Genomic DNA, 24649 nt, shown 5'->3' on the forward strand with positions numbered 1-24649 from the left:
TTTTAAGTTTTAAGGTGTCGACACATGTACTTGAAATGAAAGTATGCGATGCGCCCGTATCAAATAGAAGTACAACAGGAGTATTGAGTAGCATGCCCATACCTGCCAGGTTTCCCTGGTTGTTCTCGGGCTGCTTCTGCCTCATAGCATAGGCTCTAGCATGACGAGGTTTTTCATGTTGTTTCTGTTGTCGCTGCTGTTGTTGGCGGGCCTGTTGCTGATATGGTTGTTGAGGTTGGGGTTGGTACTGTAGCTGTTGGTGCTGTTGTGGCTGCTGATACTGTGGTTGCTGCCTTGGGTATGATTGGGGCAAAGCTTGAATTGCTCGCAGAGGTGGAGCCTGGATAGGTGGGTTTGGCCTTGAACCCGTTCCATGTTGCTTATTCGGGCACCGGTTTGCATAGTGCCCCTTCTGGTTACAGATATAGCAACTATCACTGCCGGCCTTACAGATTCCCACATGATTTTTGTTACATTTGGGACAATGTGGGACCCTCTGTTGGTCATTTCCCATCTGTTTCGGTGCACTCTGGCCTCCATAGCCCTGTGACTGGAAAACCCGTCCCTGCCATGGCCTCTTCTCACCTTGGTTCGGGTTACTGTTGTCCCATCTCCTCTTTCCTCTAAAATTTTGATTATGATTCTGATCATGTGAAGGTGCTGGCGTAGGTACAGTTGCAGGTCTTTCTCCTGGCATGGCTGCTTCAATGTCTAATGCTCGGCTGAGCGACTCAGTGTAAGACAATCCTCCGTGGCTTGCCAAAGCCATCCTAATTTCGTGCCTCAGACCGGCACAAAACTTTTCAGCCATCTTCTCATCTGTGTCAACTTGTTCCGGTGCATATCTAGACATATCGCAGAACATCCTGTCGTATTGAGTTACCGACATCTTCCCTTGTTTCAGATTGTAAAATTCAGCTTCCTTTTTCTTGCGGTAGCTCTTGGGTATATACTTGTCATATATACCGGCTTTGAATTGTTCCCAGGTCAGATTTTCTAACTGCTCTGCTGTCATCGTTTTCATCCTTGCTTCCCACCAGAAATCAGCTGACCCAGTCAACTGAAAGGACATACAAGTCAGACGTTCTTGGTCGGTGCAACGCAGGAAGTTGAAAATGCGTTCAATAGCGCGAACCCAAGTTTCAGCTTCTGCCGGGTCTCCTGTCCCGTTGAAGGTAGGTGGGTTCTGTCGTAAGAATAATTCTTCAATCCGCCGTTCTGGCTGAACAGGTGGTTGAACTATTTCTGGTTCTGGCCCTGTTTCTGGGCCTCTTCCTTCATTCCGGGGAATCCTTCCCCCTCCTCTCGGACGCCCTCGTTTCGGTGGCATTCTAATGAGTCAAAACACAAGTTGTCAGCGCATTAAAACGCAATAAGGACATACTATCATTTTTATAGTTACTCCTTAACTCATCGAGTTCTGTTCCTGCTAAAACTTAAGCGAACATATAAATAGAACATAGCGGAACGACTTGCCGCGAAAGACCAATAAGGTCACTATATATTCATGAGAAATTAGTATCAATGAGAACTATGTCATAAGAATAGTTCTTCTATTCTATGTTCTGGTTGTATGGGTGGTGAGGCCATGTTTTGTTCTAGCCCTGGTACTGTAAGTAGAATGGTTCCGAATATCTGAAACTATAAGCTGATAGCTTTAATCGTAATATTATAACATTATATACAAAGCATTTTGACCCCTCATAAGTCTAACTCTGAAGTTCATACATGAATCATGAAGGTTATCCTTAAGCCATAGCTAGTGATAATCGAGGCTAGAAGCGAGTCTCAGCTTATTAGGGATTAGCTAACTGATTACATAAGTCGCACTCATCGCTATAAGCAATATCATACTTAAACTATCATCGAATAAGGCAATAGTCGATTAGGTGCTTCGTCTCGCGTGAACAACCTGAATGAAGAACTATGCCTGCATCAGTGATTCGTGCGTGGCACTCCGCTTGCACTGCCTTCATTGGATTCTCTTCCTCTTTCTTAGCTATTCACCATGGCTATAGTGAAATATAACTGAGTTTCTAGCTTCTATTGTTTTTCTCGTAACAGTGATCATGCATTCTTAACGCATCTAAGTTCATTGAGATATCTAATCAATCAATAAAGCATACAACTTGAATGTAAGCATCAGTACTTTCATATAAAACGTGAACTTCTCAATGTTTTAAAATCATTACCACCTTCTTTCTTGCTGAGCATGACGATGTGATGAAGTGATGAGCTTTGGTTGACTGACTCATATATATTAGTGATCATACTAGAAAAATGGCTAACTCTAGGGTTCAGAGCAAATGAACTGCTCTGATACCACTCTGTCACGACCGGTCCTAATTAAGGATAATTAAGCCGGGGAAACCGTGACTAATGGAGGGAGATTAGAAACGGGGTAGAAAGGGAATAATTAAACAAAGAAGAATCACATTTCATAATTTAACAAAAGGAATATTTATAATATAACAGAAGTTTAGTCGTATAGACTCAAATAACTAGTAAGTTCAGATATCTCTGACTTAGCCAAATAAACATAAAACTTCTGAGTACGCAGCGGAATATGATTCTGATTACATGTATGAAGACATGTAACCCTAGAGTTCATTAATACATAATAAGACAAAAGAATCCCGCTCGTCACTTCATCACCATCGGCAGCTGCTCAACCTGCACATTTAGAAATATATGCAGGGCTTGAGTACAAAAGTACTCAGTGGGCACGTATGCCTAAGTATAAAATACATGCTTCAAAACTGTAAATTGTCATGCCATAATTAAACAGTACAGCAAGGGAGTTTTTCACTAAAAGGCCCAAGCTTACTAAATTCATTTGTGATTCTTAAAGTTCGACTGCAGTCTAAGTTCTCTTGTAATCTATCATATCTGGAACTTTGTGCCGGAGAGGTGGCCACCTCTCACGGTCACTTGACCGGCCAACCCGCTAGATGACTCACGGTCACTGGTGTACACTAGTCCTGGCAGGATAGCTATCAACTGCTCAGGACCCGAATTCGATTGCATAATAAAAGTCACATCAGATAGATATCATACTGAAATTTAAATATTTTATGGCAAGACAATATTTGAAATAACTTCAATTAATTTAATCATGAGATAACTTGCTTGAACGTAACATTTAAACTCATTTGATATATATGAAAGTAATGCCCACCTGTTAGAAACTTTTTGTGGTACAGAAGCTCCTCAATAGATTGTCAATCTCGCCCTTGACCTTTATTACGAGAATATATGTACATATATAAGATATTTGCTCGAATAAAAATCCTCAAATGAGAATGTGTATTTAACTATGCATGATCCTTATGCATGAATTATTATTCTGAAATAATAATCAGGGAATTTCTATTGTTAATCCAGGTTATCGGATTTAAACAAAAGCTAAGTCTCGTCTCATGGTTCCGGATAATTAGCTAAAATTAATCCGTTCTCTTCAGGGTGTTCTAATCCGTCGATTAAATAAATCTCGCTCCTCGTAGTCGATAGAAAATAATTAAATACTTCAGCTTATTCGCTTTATAAACTCATAATTATCCGGGCTTAATAATGAGAATTTGAAATATTATTATGAGTTCGAATAATTAAAAGGCTCAACATAAGGTAGCTCAATAATTAATTAAGCAGAAATGGGCCTGGATAGCTAAAATGAAAGGTCCAATTAAAAATAATTCATTGGGCTTAGTAATTAAATCATTCTTGGCCCAAATGATTAAATAATAAATAGTTGGGCTCAAATAAATAAATCATGTAAGGTCCAACTAAATAAAATTTCAGTCCATAATTTAAAATTAGCCCAAGAATAGAATGAATTATTCTGAGCTTAAAATTAAATAAAACTCAGCCCAGCTGAAATATAAATGAGATTAGAATAATAGCCCATCGTAAAATAAGCATCAGCCCAATCTTTAAAATAATTCAAACCCAATAGAAATAATGGGAATGGCCATTTAAATAAAAGACTGGCCCAATTCGAATTTAAGTGAAAGCCCAATCAATTAAATTGGAAGCTCATTTCCTTTAGAATAAAACAAACCCAAGCTCAAATAATTCGGCCCAAATAATATAGATAAAGGCCCAATTTATGAATTATAAGGGGAGCCCAAAACAATTAAATTAGGGAAGGCCCAACTTAAATAAAAGAAAGTCCAAATAATTAAAATTATGAGGCCCACATAAATAAATTAAACCAAGCCCAAACCCTTAAATTAATCAAACGAGGCCCAACGAAATAAATTAACCAAGGCCCATATAAATAAAATCAGAGGCCCAATTCATAATTAAAAATCGGCCCATATCAATAAATACAACAAGGCCCAATTGAATAAATAGGAGGCCCAAATCTAAAAATTTTCGGCCCAACTGAAAAAAAAACAAGGCCCAATCAAATAAAATTTGAGAGCCCAACTCTCTTTCTCTCCCAACAACTCTCGGTCCATCCCTTTTCTCTCTCAAGGACCGATCTCTCTCTCTTTCTCCTCAACCAGTCGAGACTTCACCCTCAAACTCACGCCTCCCTCTCTCTTTCCTCTTCTCGCTCAGCCTTCTTCAATCGGCTGAGAGCGGCGCCGCCTCCGGCGCGCCGCCTCACCGTTGCCTCCTCCCCTCACTTCTCGGTTCCCTCTCTCTCTCTGGATTTTCAGATCTGCCGAGCTCTTTCTCTCTATATTTCTTCCTCTCGTTCCAGCCGAGGCGCCGCCGTCGCCGCTCCGAAATCCGGCGAGTCAGCCGCTGCTGCTGTGCGATTTCCGGCGAACAAAGGCCTGCTCACAGTTGCCTATTGCTGCGTCGTCGGCTGCCTTCGAGATTTCCGCCGCCTCCGTCGATTTCCCCGAGCCCCGACGCCACTGCTGCTACTGGAATCTTCGGCGACGTTGTCGCCTCAAGCCAGCGTTGCTCCGGCCTGGAATCGCCACCGCCGTCTTGCACCGAGCCGTTGCTGCTGGATGCGGGCGATGGGTATACCGCCGCTTCGCACGAGTCCGGCGAGCAGGGGGGTCTGTCGTTGCTGCTATTTCCGGAGTCGAAGGCTCGAACCACGCCTCCAACTACAGCTGCTGTTTCGCCGGGTCGCGGCTTGGAGTTCTATCGCCGGACGTCGCCGCTTGGGAGCGCCACCGTCAGCCGCTGCTGTTAACAGCAAGAATCCGGCAGTCGACTCTTCCGGAGCCACCGTCGCTGTGAGTCGCAGAGCTCCGACAGTCCAGTACCACTCATCCTAAAGCTAAGTTCTCTAGTCTCGTTTGTTTTCGTTGCGTATTAGAAATCAATATGCATAAAGACTCCTTCAGGAGAAAATCTGAATTCAATTATCTAATAGTGAGCGTGCTATGGATATATTCGTTCATCTATTAGTGACAATGGTGAGCTAAAGTGGTTCCTTTCTATTTGTTTGTGGAATCACATTACAAATGTATAACTGATCATGATCATGCTTTGATATGAATGTTTTCTGGAATGGTTGATTGAGATAGTGAATTACCTCACTTGTTTTCAACTGCTTGGTTGTTGCTTGAGTTATATGAACTGGAATGGCTTAAGGATTTGGCAGCAATAATTGAAGTCTTCCTTCGATAATTGCAGGTGGAACAACAAGATGGTGGGGTGATGATTAATAGAGGATTGGCAAAGTATAGTGGTGGGCAAGAAGTGGGGAACAAAATTAATGGAAAGAAAAAGAGAAGAAAAAGAAAGGAAAAAAAAATGTAGAGGAAAATTATTGATGTATTTTCTCTGTCTCGGTGATTCGGTAACTATAAAGTGGATCGCGTGCTCATATTTGTTTGTACTATTTATTTAAATAAATCTCGATTTCGACATGTGATATCTCGTTAAAATCGATAAGTTATAAAATGAATCTAAATTAAATCCGTAGATTTAATTCGTTCATTGATCTGATATCTAAATTAAATCCGCAGATTTAATTAACTCACGAGTCTGAAATAATCCACAACTTGAGTAAGAATAAAATCTAATTCCATCTCGCTTAAATAAATAACGTGACTTTGCTAAGTCAGTTATAACTCTGAAATAATATCATTGACTGCTTTAACAATATAAATTCAGGATCATAAGCTGAATTCATATCAGGATAATAACCGTTTTCATTCACTGATGAACAAAAATAAACACTCATTACTGGATTTAAAAATATATAAAAGAGCGGGTCACTACAATTTGCCTTGGTACTTTTATCAATTCAAGCATTTTATCTTTACTACATGTTGTGTTCATGCTATTTCGTATTTATGTTTTATCAATATGTGTGAGTAGATCCTTTGGTAAGGTTAAGGAGTGAAAATAGCTGTTGTCGATATGTAAATCTATTGTGAGACATTTGTGCTTTCGGTTGAGTCTAGTAATTTTGGATGGATCTGTGCCAAACCATGGACGGTAGGGGCCTAACGGGTGATCTCCGTTCGGTAAAAGGTTATCCATATCAAGCAAAGGCCAGGCATACTTGGGCATTCTTGTGATAGGCTCTGGTAAATGGATCGTCCTTGGGAAAAAAATATAAAAGATTCAATACTTCGAGATGTCAAAGCCATGAGATGTGAAGTAGAAAAACTAAAGCTCATTAGGTAGCCATTACGTACCTCAAAGATGATCTTCCAGATCTTGTCGTCCGCGTATACTCGATTGTTGAGGGCGTCCCACGTCGTCTCAACACGGCACGCTAGCTTCTTGAATAGAGTGTAGCGCTTCCTCAGAAATTGCACATGATCAAGTATGTCACTGTAAGTGACGCCGGCCTTGAGTTTCTTGTTCAATGCTTCCATTGCACATATAAGTGCATGTGGCGAATCGACTGGTAATGTTGGTTTAACTTCTTCTTCACTCTCAACAAGTATGTTCATGAGATATGCATCAAGTGCCACATTCCATTTGGCATCGTAAAGAAACTTGTCTTGATTAGGGTCGTTGAATGGATTCATGGTATTTTTTCGATAAATATGTGGAGTGTTTTGAGATGTTTCTGGTCACCAACCACGAATAAAGATTGACTTATATAAGCCAAAAAAATCACTTGAAGGAGTTTATCAGAAGTGGCATTAACAGCGGTAGTTGTGGGCATTAATTAGATTAATAGGGATTTGACATGATGAGCCTATTTTTGTAAAATAGTCACCACAACCACTTTCTCAATTTCATTTGGGTAGTAAAACTTAACTGCAATGGACTGAATTGGCATCATTACATGTCATTAAATCATGTAGGAACTGCAATTTATATAAATGAGAAGCTACGTGTGACAAAACTTGGTGGTTGCATATACACAATTTCAATCCACAAAATTCAATCAATGTTTTAATAAAAACTATCGTGTAACTAATTTAAGTTATCCAAACTGCATTAAGGGCCAAGTTACATCATTACATGATCACCAATTCGAAAAATTGAACAAGCACAGTCATGAAGGCCAAAAGACATTACAAAATGCTTGAAAATACAATCACCACTAATTTATAGGCTCTCAAATTCATCTAATTTGTCTAATTTAACGGAGTATTACTTAAATGAGGTTGCCAAGCACCACACCAAAGACTATCGTGATAATCAACAAAAAGTATAGTGGGATGTGGACGTCGTTATCCCGGTAAACTCGTATCGGAGTTTGGGACGTGGAAGGTTGAGAATCTATAGCAGTTGAAGTAGACACATGATCTGAAAACTATCCTTGATAATTTGAAGCAGAGCAATACGATGAATTCTCGGTGTTTCCAAACCATGGTGGATGGTACTCGTCATACCATATGAATCCCCCTTCGTGATCTTGTCCTAACGGACACTTGTAGTACCACCTGCCCGTATGATAAGCTTTTGGCCCGGCACACTTAAGCACCATCCGACCACGTCTGCAACTGCATTGAGGGGCAAGTCGCATTTTCATGATCTGTGGTTACATCAGAAGATCATAAATCGGTTCAATATATATGCTAGGAACTAATCAATATCCATAGCAACAAGTATAGAGAGCAGTATACCACCAAAGCAATATAGAGAGAGCAGTACACCACCAAAGACATTATACATCAATATATACGTGCTAGGAACTAATCAATATCTATAACATTGTTCACTCCTAGCACAAGCCGGAAGCACACCCCAAAAGGGTCCAATATAGAGAGAGCATCAACTGCCCAAATGATAATAACTAACCCAATTATCACTGACAGCAGCAATTAATCACAAAGTCTGCAATTTCCAATAATCAAGCATTGCCAAAAACAGAAAAAGGATAAACTTCCTGATTCAGACACATTCAAATGCTAATTAACTACTACACTACATTGGACGAATACCAATTCCAACACAAGAGAAATTAAGTCTAAAATAACAGTCTCATCTTGATAAGAGCCACGTCAATTATTGGTCATATAGGACAACCACATCGCCTGGGCAATGGCATCTCGTTCCGCATTTCATTAGGGAGAAAATTCGATACCATCAATGAAATCACCATCGATCTCTACTCCTGCCTGCCTGATCATTTTTCTGGTACGCTATCAAACTCTCGCTCTATAGGATCATCGGGCATCTCGGATTGGATAAAATTATTCAAGATGAAGCACGACATAATTAAGCGAATTTGGGTCTTAACGGGGTAAAAGACGCTGCTCCTCAAAATGCCCCAGCGCATTTTCAGGATCCAAAGCGCTCGCTCAATAACATTGTGTGCCTTCGAATGGCGCAAATTGAACAGCTCCATTGCATTTTGAGGCCTACTTGCATTCGGTCCCCATTCCTTCAAATGGTAGTGTATCCCTTTATATGGTGCAAGGAAACCCTCGTTGTTCGCATACCCATTGTCGCATAGATAGTAGTTGCCTGTAATGGACACTTAACACTTGAGAATACAATCTACTTACATCATTCAAACACAATCTGCAATAATATTTCTCGTGCATTACCTTTGGGCACCCTCAATCCATTTGCACGTTGTAGGGCATCGCGCAAAATCCTCGAATCCACGGCTGAGCCTTCCCATCCGGGTAACACGTCGACGAACTGCATATTGCGGTCACAAACGGCAAGGGTATTTGTTGCAATCTGCCCTTTACGGGTACAGTATATCGGCTTGTCAACGTTACTGACCATTAAATTAATGTAACTACCATCAAGAGCACCCAAACAACCCTACACAAAACTCATAATTGAAATATACATCAAATTCAGTTTAATAAATTCGTTAAATTGTTTTTGTTAATGTAACAAAATTACAAAAAATGGATTAAGGGGAAATTAGAAAAAAGAAGATGGAGCTTACCTTGAACCAACACCACATGTTGTCGGTACTATCGTCTGGGACAGGAGCTGGTTTCACAAGTAAAATGGTGTGCAATTTCAATATTGCCTTAAGAACCAGGTGCACAAACTTGGAAACAGTTTGACCGAACCTCTAGAAATCAAACTTAACGACCCTATTTTTTTGTGGTGTGCTAAGACAGACAGAAACATTGCAACTTGCTCCTCAACCCGAATGTACCTCCCATCAGTTAACCCCCCCCATATCACGCAACAAAATGCATAATCTACCAAACGTATTGCGATCCATTCGCAAGTTTGCTAGGCAATCAAAATCACTAACACCTACAAGCCTAGTCATCTGAGTAATCTGATCGGGAATGCGTTCTATATTCCCAAAAGCTGCTGCATTAGAGCATCTTTTTCGTTTACGGGATCACATCTTAAGCATGACACGATAAGCAACAACCATGAAAATTAAGTGTCGAAGGAAATTTTTTTCCATCAATAAGTAAATGCATACTGTGGTAACGTTGTTAGTCGACATTTCAATTCTAGTCCAACAAATTGAAAACAAGTGGCTGCACAAGAATCACAAGTAATATCATAACATGACTTAAGTGCAATAAAAAATACAAAAATCTATCACATAGATACCAACCAATATCAACTACACCCACGAGACCACATATGAATTGCATAATTTGAAAAAGCTTGCCAATCAAGAGCAGCAACGAATTCAGTCACAAAAATGAGCTACGAAAATAACCTAATCAACTGCAATATATCTTTTTTTAATAATCTATTTTTCGGGGTTTGAATGAAATTTGGGGTTCGTACGAAGGTTTTCACATAAATGCATTTATCATTTCGACAACACATAAGGATTATCAAGCACAAATGTGTATTATATATTTTCATTGCCCTATTCTCGTTCATATTGAATACGAATATACAGAAACACTAACTCGATGTCATTCGCTAACGGTGGCCGTGAAAAACTCCAACAAATCGCAAGGTGTTGAACCTTAATTTTTCAGATCTGCTGCAACACATAAACTTCGAATCTGAGAAAAATTCGAATCCATAAGTGTAATGAAATTGCACATAATTTAAATTTCAACTTCAAAATAAATTATGGAAATTAAATTTAAATTAATTAAATAAAGATTTTGAAAATTAAATTAAGTTACAGTAATTTAAATTAAATTACACAATTTAAATAACTTTAATAAAGAATTTCTAAACACAAACCTAATCAAATGGACCACATACCTTTACTCCTTAATCTCCGTGCCCAAAGCATTGTCCCATGAATAATGGGACGGAAGGAGTATAAAATCTTTTCACAACTTTCAATAATAATTAGTATCAGAACCGATCACCTACCCACCGTGGGCATGCATAACGTGCCCACCATGATGTGACAATTATAATTATAGTAAGATAATTTTAATTAGAGTAAGATTTATTAGTTATCTTTCCTAATTAAAATTGCCACATCAATGGTGGGCACGTTATGCTTGCCCACGATGGATAGGTGATCGATTCTGTAATTTTAGTATAACACTTTTTATCCACTATCAATACACTTTATAATTTTTTTTTTAAACCCTTATCATCTCCAAAGATAAAGTTATTTTAGGTACGGGAGTATAAATCAACCAAATCTTGGTTTTGATTGAAAGTAAGAGATAAAATGCGAATTTCATTTGGAAAATCTGTTAGTTTTAACGAGTTCGGACACTAAAACAGAGTGGCAGTTCCCGACTGAGGCGATTCAGCCGTCGGAAAATGGCCGGCAGACACTTCTCCGCCGCCGCAAAATCTCAGAGATCTCCTTTCCTCCTCTTCGGTCTCTCTCTCATCTTCCTCTCTCTCATCTTCTACATCTTCCGCTCCTCTTCTTCTCCCTCTTTTTCCCCCACTCTCCACGCTACCACATTCCCTGCAGCTCCAAACCCTAACGTCGATTATTCGTTCGTTTCCTCGCTTGAGAAGTTTCTTATCAATCATAAATCCAAATTTTCGTCCAGGAGCCCGGACGACAGCGTTCGAGGCGACGTTGATGAACGAGATGTGAAGAGATTAGACGATTTGATTTCGGAGGAAGAGGAGAAACGTCTTTACGGAGGCGAGAGTTCGTTTTGCACGCCGATTAGGGTTTATGTGTATGATATGCCGTCGAAGTTCACCTACGATTTGCTCTGGCTGTTTCACGATACGTATAAAGTGACCAGTAATCTCACCTCCAATGGCAGTCCTGTCCATCGGTTGATTGAGCAGGTGAGTTTTGATTAAACAGAGTTTAGTGTTGATTCTAAATCTTGTTACCGGATTCGTAAATTGTTTACGACTTGTGTTACATGAGCTTGAGTCATTGGATCTGAATGTGAGCCTAGTGTTTTACTATGCTAGTTTCCTTTTAATTTATATTTTATTTATGTTGTGATTTATTGATTGTAGCATTCGATTGATTATTGGTTATGGGCGGACTTGATAGCACCGGAATCAGAGAGGTTACTGAAGAATGTGGTGAGAGTTCACAAGCAGGAAGAGGCAGACTTGTTCTACATTCCATTCTTCACCACAATCAGCTTTTTCTTGTTGGAGAAACAGCAATGCAAGGCTCTTTATAGGGTGTGAGTGCGTTGCCATAGTCTCTTTCTTTGCCTTTTTATTTTTAATGTTTGTTTAAAAATGTTTGTAGCACTTTTTAGCAGCTACCACTGCATGCATGTGTTAATAATTATCATGAGATGGAATGGGATTTTGTTTTCGGTCAGCGTTATCTTGTGGGAAATTGGACTGCATTCTATCACAAGGTTTATGATTTGCTCTATTCTATTCTGCAAACCTTATGGAGACTTTTTAACATTTTGATGGAATAATATGTTAACTATGTTCAACTCTGTTTGGGAAAAACACTTTTCTTCATTTCTCAATTTTGAAAAAAACTGATGTATGATGAAAAGGTAAAACAATCCTCAAACTTAATGTAAAAACTTGTAGACTGTTACTAATCCATCATCTTCTGCATTTTCCTGTCTTCCTGTTTTGTCCTTGAACTGCGTCAATATCTCCTGGTGATGCTCATCATTGGATGAGATTAACAAAAGCAAGGGCAGAATATTATGTATTTTATCTACCTTTTATTGATGACATTCCGTCTGACATCATATGAGGCCAATATCTTCAAAAAATTGACATTATTTTGAATCCAATCTTTAATTTTCATTATCCCTATTTTACCTACTCTCTTTCTGAGATTCCCCTAGGAGACAATGAGCGTGCATCTCTTGTACGATTTGTAACATATTCGCTACATTTTGGAAATGTAGGAAGCCCTAAAGTGGGTCACAGACCAACCAGCTTGGAACCGGTCTGAGGGTAGAGATCATATCTTACCAGTTCATCATCCTTGGTCATTTAAATCTGTTCGGAAGTTTCTGAAGAAAGCAATCTGGCTCCTTCCAGATATGGACTCAACTGGGAATTGGTCAGATTCCCCTTTAAATTTTGTTAGTGCACCAAATATTGTAATTAACTGCAGACATGTAATAGCTGGTATGTGATTGTCTTGACAATTCAGGTATAAGCCTGGACAAGTGTACCTTGAGAAAGACCTGATACTGCCATATGTCCCCAATGTCCGTTTGTGTGATTCCAGATGTTTGTCTGTATCAAAGAGGACTACACTGCTATTTTTTCGTGGAAGGCTGAAAAGAAATGCTGTAAGATCTCATTCTATATTGACATGTGATTTTTTTAACTTAATTGGATCCTTAGGCTAATAGCCCATATCAATTCCGTACTTAAGTTTGCTAGTACAAATACTGTTTTTGTTCTCAGGGCGGTAAAATTCGTGCTAAACTTGTGGCAGAACTTAATGGAGCCAATGATGTGATCATAGAGGAGGGTACTACTGGAGAGGGGGGAAAGAATGCAGCTCAGATTGGCATGCGCAAGTAAACTTGAGCTGCATAATTTAAATTCTGTATGACCAACAAAAGAAATTCCGCTGATCTATTTGGTTTTTTCTTGTTCATCAGGTCTATCTTTTGTCTTAATCCAGCTGGTGATACTCCTTCATCTGCTAGGTTGTTTGATGCAATTGTCAGTGGCTGCATCCCTGTAATAGTTAGTGATGAGTTGGAGCTTCCTTTTGAAGGAATTCTTGATTACAGCAAGGTATATGCCTTCTTGTTTGAGGTTTCACCACGCAAGTTATTCACTCTATCTCCTTGAAATGGTAACTTATGGGATTAAAAATGCGTGCAAGGACTAAATCCGAATTTTAGTTAGTAAGCAATGAAAAACCACTTTTTACATTTATGAGGTGGTTAGTGCTGCTCAAATATGAATTTTAAAGGTTTATTGCTAACTCTGTCTGGATAAGCAATGTGCAGCACTGCACCACATGCTTGAGATCATGTTTTATTTTCCATATCTACAACTTAATATACTGCTTTGGTGACTGAGGCCCTTATTCTATGACAGATTGCTGTGTTCGTCTCTTCTAGTGATGCCATGCAGCCAGGATGGCTCTTATCCTATTTAAGAAATGTTTCTCCCTCTCAAATAAGACAGAAGCAAATAAATCTTGCTAAGGTATTTGCATCTTCATTTTCTTTAGTAAATCGTCATTTTTTACTTTAAGCCTATGAACAGTTATTAATTATTTTCACTTAATTATTAATGGACTAGGCGATGCATTTTTCTGTTCTTGTTTATGGTTACCAACTGTTTACTTATTTCAGTACTCAAGGCATTTTCTATATTCCCATCCTGCTCAGCCATTGGGTCCAGAAGACTTGGTTTGGAGAATGGTTCGTATTCCCATCCTTTCTACAAGTCATTTATTTTTAGCTATGAAGTTTTTAATGAAATTGCCGTGCTAAATGCTGACTTCTTCATGCTATGTGGATCTACTATGGGTTAGTGGCTTTTGCTCGCCTTAAAATGTAAAATAAGTAAAACTCCAGTTTCAGTTTCTTAGCTGCATTCAGAAAGCTTACAAAAATTACTTATCATGATTTTATTATTTTTCTATTACTGAATAAGCTAATTTATCGAAGTATAGTTTGCATCCAATAATCATGTTAGAGTCGTCAAAATTAGTGGTGGCATTGGCATTTGCTAAATGTTGGATCAAAACTCCCAAAACTACTTCAACGAGCCTGTTTTCTTATGAATTATGCTGTTTTACATTAGGCAGCCTTCTAGTCTCTGCCTATTAGTACTATATTAGCCATCCAAGTTTAAAGCAATTCTCATTCATTCACACTTTGAACAGATGGCAGGTAAATTGGTTAACATCAAGCTTCATTCACGGAGATCACATCGCGTCGTGAAAGAATCTAGAAGCATCTGCAGTTGCGAATGCAGGCGACGGAACAGTACTAGCCCAGTTCCCTTCTCCTGATTGTCTATCAAAGAACCACTGAAAACTCTACTCTATTTCCATTTCCTCTCTTTACATTTCTTTTTAGATTTATCCAACTTGTGTAATTGTTTTGACAAAATATTTCGAATTACTGTGTTGTTCATCCTTATTCTTTTCTAGTGATATACGTGTTTACTAAATTCAAAATCAAAGAGAATGTACCTAGATCTACAGAAGATGCTTCACTCCTTCTATACATCTTTTTACTATTTATATACTTACAATTGTTGTATATTCTACTGTGCTGCATTATTGCTTGAAGCCACGGCATGGGCTATTATTTTAATAGTCGATTGTATATTATCTGAGCGTGTCTAAATGTGTTTGGATTTTATGTGCCATATTTTAGTACATTGGCACTTGGCAGAGATGACATGGATTTGCACCTAAAAATAAATTATTTTAATAAATAATTTTTATGAGTGTAAATTTATATTTTATTTTATTTTATAGTAAAATTTATTATTTAATATATTTTTTAACCAATTATTAGATAATGTTTGAAAATTATAATATTATGAAACTCATAAAATTGAAAAATCATCCAAATTTAATATAAAAAATTACTTAAGCATCACTTAATTTTGTTGTCATTAGAAAAAAGGAACGATAAAAAGAAAAGATTATTATGAAATTCATGTTTATTTTATAAGTTATTATTAACTTTAATAATAGGGATTTTAGCTAAATTAAACTTCAAGTAAAACTAATAAATAAATCCTTCATATTGTAATTATAAATTATTAAATTTACATAATAGAAAATACTAGTAACTTATGTAATAATTTACAGAATAAAAGATAGCAATTTATGTGGATGAAGAGTTCTAATGGATACTACTACTACAATTTAAATAATTGTTAAATAATAAAATATAAATCATAATATATTTTCAGATTCATTATATAGATAAATTAAATTTTATAAAACAAAGTTCTTTTATAATTGATGTAGATTAGATAGACTAATGCAACAGATTATTAAGTATTTCGCAATAATTAATCTAAACTGATATCAGAGGGGATTGATGTTTAGATTGGCATGTGATGCGAGGTGAGGTAGTGGAAGCTCAATTCTCTCTCATGTTGACGAGTTTCTTGATCACATGATTTTATATATTTCGTCCTTTCCCAAATAACTTCCTATGAAGGGGATGCAAGTTTTAAGATGAAAAAATAAAAAGTAAAAATAAATAAAATTTAAAAATGATAAAAAGATGAAAAATAAATAAATGAGGGATTAATTGTGATGAGATAGTGTCTAATTTTTTTATTTTTATTTTATTAAAGACAGGCCTAAAAAGAATGTTAGGAAATTATTTTGGGGACAAAAGGAATATTAAATATATTACTATAGTGTACAAATTTTAAAACCAAATAATTGATATACTGCTGAAGAAAAAAGAAGTTATTATAAATTTGTAATATATAAATACTTAATACTTTTTGCTTTAATAATAATAATAATACCCTTTATATGTTACTTTCATATTTTTTTCATAATATTCGTAGAATGAAAGATCAATAATTTATATTGATCATGTTTTTTTGATTATTTTTTTAAAAATCACATCACCGTGAATTTAAAATTAAAATCTTTAATTTCAAATATTAATCACAATTTATATTGATTTAGGAATCATATGTGTAAGATCCAGTGCATAAATAAAAAAAATGAAGAAGGAGTGTTTGATGATTCATGTGAAGGACAACGCGTTTGAGGAGCAATAGGTCGTGGGATACATTTTCCTGATTTGCTTGGCTGTTTCGTTCCCATGTGCATTAAGTCGTCTCTTTACTGTGGAATCATCATACCAAATCACCGACTTCCCATTTCTTCTCTATTTTTCCCCTTAATCTTTTTATTCGTACACGCTCAATCACTACCATCTATAATAAACAAAAATAAAATAAAATAAAAGGTTGAATTGCACCCAAAATCTTTAGGAATATTAATGAACAAAAAACTCAAGTATTGCGTTATAGCCCAATCCTATTCATTTTCATTTTACTTGTTTGTTTTGTGGATAAAGTAAGAAATGCTATTATTAAGGTGGTCTTGAATGTATTTGGATGTATGTTATAAACTTTAATTAAGAATTGGTGTATTTTAATGGAAAATAATAAACTTTAATTGAATAGATGCATCGCACATTTGAAGGCATTTAATTTTTTTTATCGTATTAAAATTTGCTAATTCATTAGGATAATCTCGCGGTAAAATCCAGCAATAATTAAAGTCGCAAATCAAATAAGCGTAGAAGGTAAGAACATTTATGAGATAATAGTTGTCATTTAGACATTTACTATGGATTGCTGTATTTATAGTGTAATTATGTGGTAGGTTAAGTCAAATCAATGTAGATGGAAGTAAAGAAATAAAAATTTAATGAAATAATTGTTAACGTTACTATAATATTTAAAACAATATTTGTAATTAATTCAAAAATTCAGACCAAGGTGGGTCCTTGGCGAAAACCATGGGACTGCCGTCCTATTTTTACATATTAGAGATCTTTAGGCAAAATGATTACTTATTGCATTTTGCCATCAATTTTGTGCGACAAATGAAAATAAAAATAATATAAATAATTAAAAAAAATAAGCGGAGAAAGGAAAAGTGGAGGAAAAAGACGCGAGTAAAAGCATGTAGGAGAAAAATCACTAAGCAGTTAAATTTCATGTTCAGAGCTGCGTGCCGCCTCTCTTATATAAACTCACTAGGAGAGAGAGAGAGAGAGAGAGATAGAGTTTACGCACATTAGGCGATCGAAGATTGAAACTGTAGATTAATAATGCTCTCTCTCAAGGGCAACATGCTTCTGTAATCAGAGAGAGAGAGAGAGAGAGAGAGAGAGGAATTTTAAGCCAAGTGGAGAGTGCCGGCGAGCATTACTGAATACATACACAAATTGTCTTCACCTCTTTGTAGGTATAACTTCCGCCCACCATTTTTACTTTTATTATATATCCGTTTTGCATAGTGAATCTTATGGTTGCACTTGCATCTCATCACTCATCTCCAATTCGAACACACTAATGCTTAAGACCCTGAAACTCCTCTGAAATGCTTCACTGGGGACTTGTTTCGATCATCATCATTTTTGAGTAAGTTCAATCTTCAAGTGTCGCTTCGTTTACATCCCTCAAATGCGTGCAAGATCTCGTCGTTGTGAATGGGAAAATCTGAGAATTTGTGTGAATTAGTACAATCGTGAAATGCCCCTTAAATATAGTTGGATAAACAGATTTTGTTAGATGTAATGATGATTTGAAGCAATCTAATTTGGACAATTTTTTGTTTGTTTTTATAGAAGTCGATTATTGGTCTGAATGATATCACCTTGTCTCTATCGATGACTTCCAATTGCTGTCATTTTGCTTCATTGTTTGGATATTGATATTCTTGTTTTTGTATATTAGAACCAAGTACGAAGCAAAAGTTTGATATTTAGTGATCTGTTTGTATTAATTTCAGGATCTAACTTCACATTAGTAGGTGATTTAAATGGCGTCTAAATCGTTTAAGGCGAGTAGATCAAATTTATCCACAGATTCTGAGATGATGGAGTCTCAGAATGGGAGGCCGCCGCTGCCTCCGCCATCTCACGTCACATTTGCTCGTCGGACCTCATCAGGCCGCTATGTCAGCTACTCTAGGGATGATCTCGACAGCGAGCTAGGCAATGGCGACTTTCTGGACTACACGGTCCACATCCCCCTCACCCCCGACAACCAGCCTAGTAACCCCGTCACACAGAAGGTCGAGGAGCAGTATGTGTCGAGCTCACTCTTCACGGGCGGATTCAACAGCATGACAAGGGCTCATTTGATGGACAAGGTCATTGATTCGGATGCCAGCCATCCACAGATGGCTGGTGCAAAGGGATCCTCTTGCTCCGTTGCTGGCTGTGATGGGAAAGTCATGAGTGATGAAAGGGGAAATGATATCCTCCCTTGTGAGTGTGATTTCAAGATTTGTAGGGATTGTTACATTGATGTGCTGAAAACAGGAGACGGGATCTGCCCCGGATGCAAGGAGCAGTACAATGCAGCTGATTTGGATGAGGAGAGGGAGAATTGGCCGTCTCTGCCACAGCTTCCACCACCACCATCTGGGATGTCGAAGGTGGAGAGGAGGCTGTCGTTGATGAAGTCGACTAAGTCAATGCTGATGAGGAGCCAAACCGGGGATTTTGATCATAACCGGTGGCTGTTTGAAACAAAGGGGACTTATGGATATGGAAATGCTATATGGCCAAAGGAGGGAGGATATGATGATGGGAAAGATAGTCGCACTGTCGAGCCTTCTGACTTGGTGAGCAAACCGTGGAGACCACTCACTCGCAAGCTCAAGATCCCGGCTGCCATTATCAGTCCTTACCGGTACATAAGCACTAATCGACCTGTGTTTTTTATTACATTATAGTTTTTCTTGGCTATGTCTATGTCTTGATTTCGGACATTCGTTTCGTCCAGGCTTCTAGTCTTAGTTCGGATGGTTATTCTTGGCTTTTTCTTGACATGGAGAGTCAGCCATCCAAACACTGATGCAGTCTGGCTTTGGGGAATGTCTGTAGTTTGTGAAATATGGTTCACTTTTTCTTGGATTCTTGATCAGCTACCGAAACTCTGCCCTGTCAATCGAGCGACTGATCTCAACGTGCTGAAGGAGAAATTCGAGACACCTACTCCAAACAATCCCACCGGGAAGTCTGATCTGCCCGGTCTGGATATCTTCGTCTCGACTGCAGATCCGGAGAAGGAGCCTCCTCTTGTCACTGCCAACACCATACTGTCTATACTAGCAGCTGACTATCCAGTGGAGAAACTCTCCTGCTATGTCTCCGATGATGGAGGAGCACTTCTGACATTTGAGGCCATGGCTGAGGCCGCGAGTTTTGCTAACATGTGGGTCCCGTTCTGCCGCAAACACAACATTGAGCCTAGAAATCCGGAGAGTTACTTCAACTTGAAGAAGGATCCTTACAAGAATAAAGTTCTTAGTGACTTTGTCAAGGACCGGAGACGAGTCAAGCGTGAGTATGATGAGTTTAAGGTTCGGATTAACAGCCTGCCTGAATCTATTCGTCGTAGATCCGATGCCTATCATGCTAGGGAAGAGCTTAAGGCCTTGAAGGAGCAGAGACAGAAGAAAGACGACGAGCCATTCGAGGCGATCAAGGTCAAGAAAGCTACATGGATGGCTGATGGAACCCATTGGCCGGGAACTTGGTTGAGCCCTACAGCTGAGCACACAAAGGGTGATCATGCAGGAATTATACAGGTCTTGATATGCCTCTTTATTTCTTGTCTAAGCAATCTTCACCAAAAATTAACTGTGATGTTGTGATTGTAGGTGATGTTGAAGCCTCCTAGTGACGAACCGCTTTGTGGCTCATCGGAGGAGCCCCGGGTGATGGACCTCACGGATGTTGACATCCGCCTGCCTATGCTCGTCTATGTGTCTCGTGAGAAGCGCCCCGGCTATGATCATAACAAGAAGGCCGGTGCAATGAATGCTCTAGTCCGAGCTTCAGCAATCATGTCTAATGGCGCTTTCATTCTCAACCTTGACTGTGATCACTACATCTACAACTCTCAAGCAATGAGGGAAGGAATGTGTTTCATGATGGATAGAGGCGGAGACCGGATCTGCTACGTTCAGTTCCCGCAGAGGTTTGAAGGCATCGATCCCTCTGACCGGTACGCCAATAGAAACACGGTCTTCTTTGATGGGAACATGCGAGCTCTCGATGGCCTACAAGGTCCGGTTTATGTTGGAACTGGATGTCTCTTCAGGAGGGTTGCTCTTTACGGCTTTGATCCTCCTCGAGCTAAGGAGCGTAGCTCCGGCTTCCTCAGTTGCTGCTTTCCCCGTCGGAGGAAGCACACTGCCATCGCTAGCAATGCAGAGGAGAATAAGGCGTTGAGAATGGGAGACTCTGATGATGAAGAGATGAACCTCTCACTCGCTCCGAAAATGTTTGGAAACTCGAATCTACTCATCGATTCCATTCCGGTGGCGGAGTTTCAAGGCCGGCCGCTAGCTGACCACCCCTCAGTGAAGCACGGAAGGCCGCCCGGCGCTCTCACCATACCACGTGACCTTCTTGATGCATCCACCGTTGCAGAGGCGATCAGTGTCATCTCATGTTGGTATGAAGATAAATCCGAGTGGGGGCAGCGCGTTGGATGGATTTATGGATCAGTCACGGAGGATGTTGTAACGGGATATAGAATGCATAACCGGGGTTGGAGATCGGTCTACTGTGTGACCAAACGAGACGCCTTCCGTGGCACAGCGCCTATCAACCTCACGGATAGGCTCCACCAGGTCCTCCGTTGGGCTACTGGCTCAGTCGAGATCTTCTTCTCGCGCAACAATGCCCTCCTAGCCAGCTCGAGAATGAAGATCCTGCAGAGGATTGCATACCTCAATGTTGGAATCTATCCCTTCACGTCCGTGTTCTTGATTGTCTACTGCTTCCTCCCCGCGCTCTCCCTCTTCTCCGGGCAGTTCATTGTCCAATCCCTCGATGTCACGTTCCTCGTCTACCTCCTGACCATCACCGTAACACTCTGCGCTCTAGCTGTGCTCGAGGTGAAGTGGGCGGGGATAGAGCTGGAAGAGTGGTGGAGGAACGAGCAGTTTTGGTTGATCGGAGGGACTAGTGCGCACTTGGCTGCTGTCTTCCAAGGTCTACTGAAGGTGGTTGCTGGAGTCGAGATCTCATTCACTTTAACGTCCAAATCAGCAGGAGACGACGATGATGATGACTTTGCTGATCTCTACATAGTGAAATGGACTTCACTTATGATCCCTCCGATTGTGATCATGATGGTGAACTTGATAGCTATCGCGGTTGGGATTAGTCGGACAATCTACAGCACGATACCACAGTGGAGTCGTCTCTTGGGTGGCGTTTTCTTCAGCTTTTGGGTGTTGGCGCATCTCTATCCCTTCGCCAAGGGGCTGATGGGGAGACGGGGGAGGACGCCTACTATTGTGTTCGTGTGGTCGGGGCTTATCGCCATCATTATATCGCTCCTATGGGTGGCAATCAACCCTCCGGAGGGAAGCAACCAAATTGGTGGATCTTTTCAGTTTCCTTGATTGACCCATGATTTATTTGAGGTCAAGCTTCCTTATGCTCTCTCTCTTTTGAGGATTTTTCAGACAGATTTGGTAATGTTTTGTGCATTATTTGGTTGTAGTATAGTCTTGCGATTTTAGACAAAGCTGCATAGAGGAAAACATAGGAGTTGTTGGTAATTCTTTGATTGTTTTAGTCTTATAGATTTTGAACTTTATTGATCAAGAGATCACCCATTTTTTAGCAACTAAGCTGTATTGATCTATTCCTTGCATTGTGTGTTACTGGTAAAATTGCTTATAAGTTGTGAATCGTTAACCCTAAAGCAATGATACGGTAGTATGTATTGAGAAATTTGACGATTACATCGACTTATAATGAACGAAATATGAATTTGATGATTATATCAATTTTAATAAACGAGACAGAAATAACGCTCGAAATTTAATCATTTTTTAGGATATACAGTTGTACACAATTATCTAAAGTAAATAGTTGTACACGATTGGTTATTTTAGTACACAACTTCGTATACAACTCAAACTACATTGTTTTTTACCTACGTAGCAATCAACCAACACCGATATGGTCCAAAAAAAAGTACTACTATATCTGTGTACAAAAAATCCTAATTGTATACTGATGAGCATAAGCGCATCTATAATGGGAGGCGCTAATTGGTGATCTCCACTTTAACATCTTGCCTCTCCATATATTGGCTCTATAAGTGATGCTATAATCTTCATTTCTATTTAATTCTATTTTTATTCTTCTATTTTAAAATTAAATATTTCATTAAAATTAAAAATTCAATATTGCATTAATTAAAATAAAATATAAGATTTTAAAATTAAAACATTACGATAATTAAAAATTAGGTGAAAAGTAAAAGAATTAAAAAAAATTAGGATTTTAAAAGTAAAAAAAATTAAAATTAAAATCAAAATCAAAATCAAAAAATTAAAATAAAAAACCCTACTTTTAATCCACCCCCTCCCCCAGCAGCCAATTTCCTTTCTTTTCTTTCTTCGGTCTTCCCCTCTTTCTTCCCCAACCCACCGACTCCCCCATTTTTGCAAACAGCCGCTTTCTATGTTTTTTTTTAATTGGAGCTCCTTCCCCTTCGATCGTGCCCGGCACAAAGCGAGGAACCCAGCACGCACCACGCCGGCACGCCGACGCGCGACTCTCCCTAGGCGTCAACTCAGTCCGACGCTTTTGAGCTAGCGTTGTGGATGCTCTAACCGTGTGCTTTTAAAAATGAGAGTTTTTTTTTTCCAAAATCAAGTTCTAAACATGTATTAAGTCATCTATGTAACATAAGATACACAAAGCATTAATCTCATATTGGTTGAGTGTTTTTGAAGGTTGGAAGATGATTCAATTAATTGAATTTATTACTTCTTGTTTGATTTGGATAGTGAGTTATCCATTACCCTTACTTGAGGGTAATCTAATCACTCAAATTGTCAACCCTCAAAATAGAGGGGAAACGAAAGAAATGGAATCTCTTACTTAGTTACTAATGATTCATAATTTCCATTGTTAAACCAAATACTTAATAAAAATAATTGTTATTGTTTTTTTTAGGGAAACTTATTGAAAAACCAACTGTTGGTACCTCTGGTACCAAAACTTACATTACATGAGCATGAGAGATAAATCACTTGAGAACCAAGAAGAAAAACTCATCTCTTTGTCTAAAATTCCAAAAAATTTGTTCCAACTCCACATTCTTGCTTTTATCCCCAAAATCGTGTTTTTGATATCCCAAGCCTTGCCTTCAAATCTACTTTCGTTTATCCTCTTCCATAGTATCCAATTGGTGCAGCTCCATAGAGTACCTTTAAGAACTTTTCACTCTTTTTCCCCCTGCCCAGATAGATGAACATGTTGAAATGTGAATCAATACATTGTGGTCGAACGGAGCAGATCCCTAACCACTTATGGATTTCATCCCACACCATTTCGGTCTTTGGACAATGTAAGAAAATATAGTTTGTCGTCTCTTCATGATGTTGATTGGGCGTATTTTATACGCATTTTGATGGATTTTAATGCATAGTTCCTGCTTATTATTATCTTTTGGAGTTAATTATGGAACTAATGAATTATTTTAATGATTTTTGATAGGTTTGGGAGAAAAACTTCGATTTTTTAGAAGAGTTTTGAAGTTGTGAAGCTGTGCGAACAGGCTAAGCGGTGTGCCCATACCGTCTGGAATGTCTGAAATTGAAGATTGACGAGAAGATAATTGTGGGCTGACTCTTATTTTGTCTTCTAGTGACTATTACCTTATTTTAACTTTAGTGGGCTTTAATTTATTTTTTGGCTTGCACGCCGCTTTACCTATTAGAAGTAGAATTAGGTTTTTAATCTTTATATATATAGTGAAAAAACACACACATTCACGCCACTTTTTGGAGAGTAACTGGAGGCGTGAACTTCAACAATTTATTCAAGTTTTTCTTTTCTTCTTTATTTCTCGTAATTATTTATTTATTTTATTTTATTTATGTGTTCTAGCTAATTTCGTTTATTCCAGCAACGATTAGGAAAGCACTAGCATGATTATTCTGTGAGATCTAATTTGTTCTTATACTTTATTTTATGCTTGTATCTGTGATTCTACGTGTTTATCGTTATTAATTGTTTTAATCCATTGGGTAGTGCGCAATATTTAGTGGGTTAGAATTAATTATACAGCCAATTAAATCGGCCATAAGTAATTGTGGTTTAGGTTTGATTAGTGGTAAATTGACACATCAGGGTCAAGGAAAAAAGCAGTCTTAATTCAATAATCCTGTGTCAGAGTTTATTGATTTTGAATCGGGCTTCTC

The 24649-nt window shown here is 38.5% G+C and overlaps 3 protein-coding genes and 1 long non-coding RNA gene across 7 annotated transcripts; 2 read left to right on the top strand and 2 right to left on the bottom strand.

Moving 5' to 3' along the window:
• Positions 1-2436: 2436 nt before the first annotated feature.
• Positions 2437-3389, bottom strand: LOC131016149 (uncharacterized). Its single transcript, XR_009098872.1, has 2 exons — positions 3179-3389; positions 2437-2673 (listed from the first exon to the last, which is right to left on the bottom strand). It is a non-coding gene; the product is annotated as an uncharacterized LOC131016149 (long non-coding RNA).
• A 5120-nt stretch (positions 3390-8509) lies between these two features.
• On the bottom strand, positions 8510-9307 carry LOC131018878 (protein ALP1-like). The gene is made up of 3 exons (XM_057947573.1): positions 9290-9307; positions 8934-9159; positions 8510-8850 (listed from the first exon to the last, which is right to left on the bottom strand). The coding sequence occupies exons 1-3, from the start codon at positions 9305-9307 to the stop codon at positions 8510-8512; spliced, it is 585 nt and encodes a 194-aa protein (XP_057803556.1).
• Positions 9308-10942: 1635 nt separating this feature from the next.
• Positions 10943-14945, top strand: LOC131016087 (probable arabinosyltransferase ARAD1). Its single transcript, XM_057944662.1, has 9 exons — positions 10943-11553; positions 11734-11907; positions 12609-12766; positions 12860-13001; positions 13120-13235; positions 13320-13458; positions 13768-13878; positions 14028-14096; positions 14564-14945. The coding sequence occupies exons 1-9, from the start codon at positions 11062-11064 to the stop codon at positions 14690-14692; spliced, it is 1530 nt and encodes a 509-aa protein (XP_057800645.1). The 5' UTR covers positions 10943-11061; the 3' UTR covers positions 14693-14945.
• Positions 14946-17391: 2446 nt separating this feature from the next.
• Positions 17392-22074, top strand: LOC131016063 (cellulose synthase-like protein D3). 4 transcript variants are annotated; one of them, XM_057944617.1, is made up of 4 exons: positions 17392-17644; positions 18191-19098; positions 19192-19999; positions 20072-22074. In XM_057944617.1, exons 2-4 carry the CDS (start codon positions 18221-18223, stop codon positions 21827-21829), a joined length of 3444 nt encoding a protein of 1147 aa, XP_057800600.1. In that variant the 5' UTR covers positions 17392-17644; positions 18191-18220; the 3' UTR covers positions 21830-22074. The 4 variants fall into 4 exon arrangements, with proteins under 4 accessions (XP_057800600.1, XP_057800601.1, XP_057800603.1 ...); XM_057944618.1 differs by having other exon boundaries at positions 17465-17820; XM_057944620.1 differs by having other exon boundaries at positions 17465-17644; positions 18212-19098.
• The last annotated feature ends 2575 nt before the right edge of the window (positions 22075-24649 follow it).

Source organism: Salvia miltiorrhiza, chromosome 3 (assembly GCF_028751815.1).
Source record: "Salvia miltiorrhiza cultivar Shanhuang (shh) chromosome 3, IMPLAD_Smil_shh, whole genome shotgun sequence".
NCBI lineage: Eukaryota > Viridiplantae > Streptophyta > Magnoliopsida > Lamiales > Lamiaceae > Salvia > Salvia miltiorrhiza.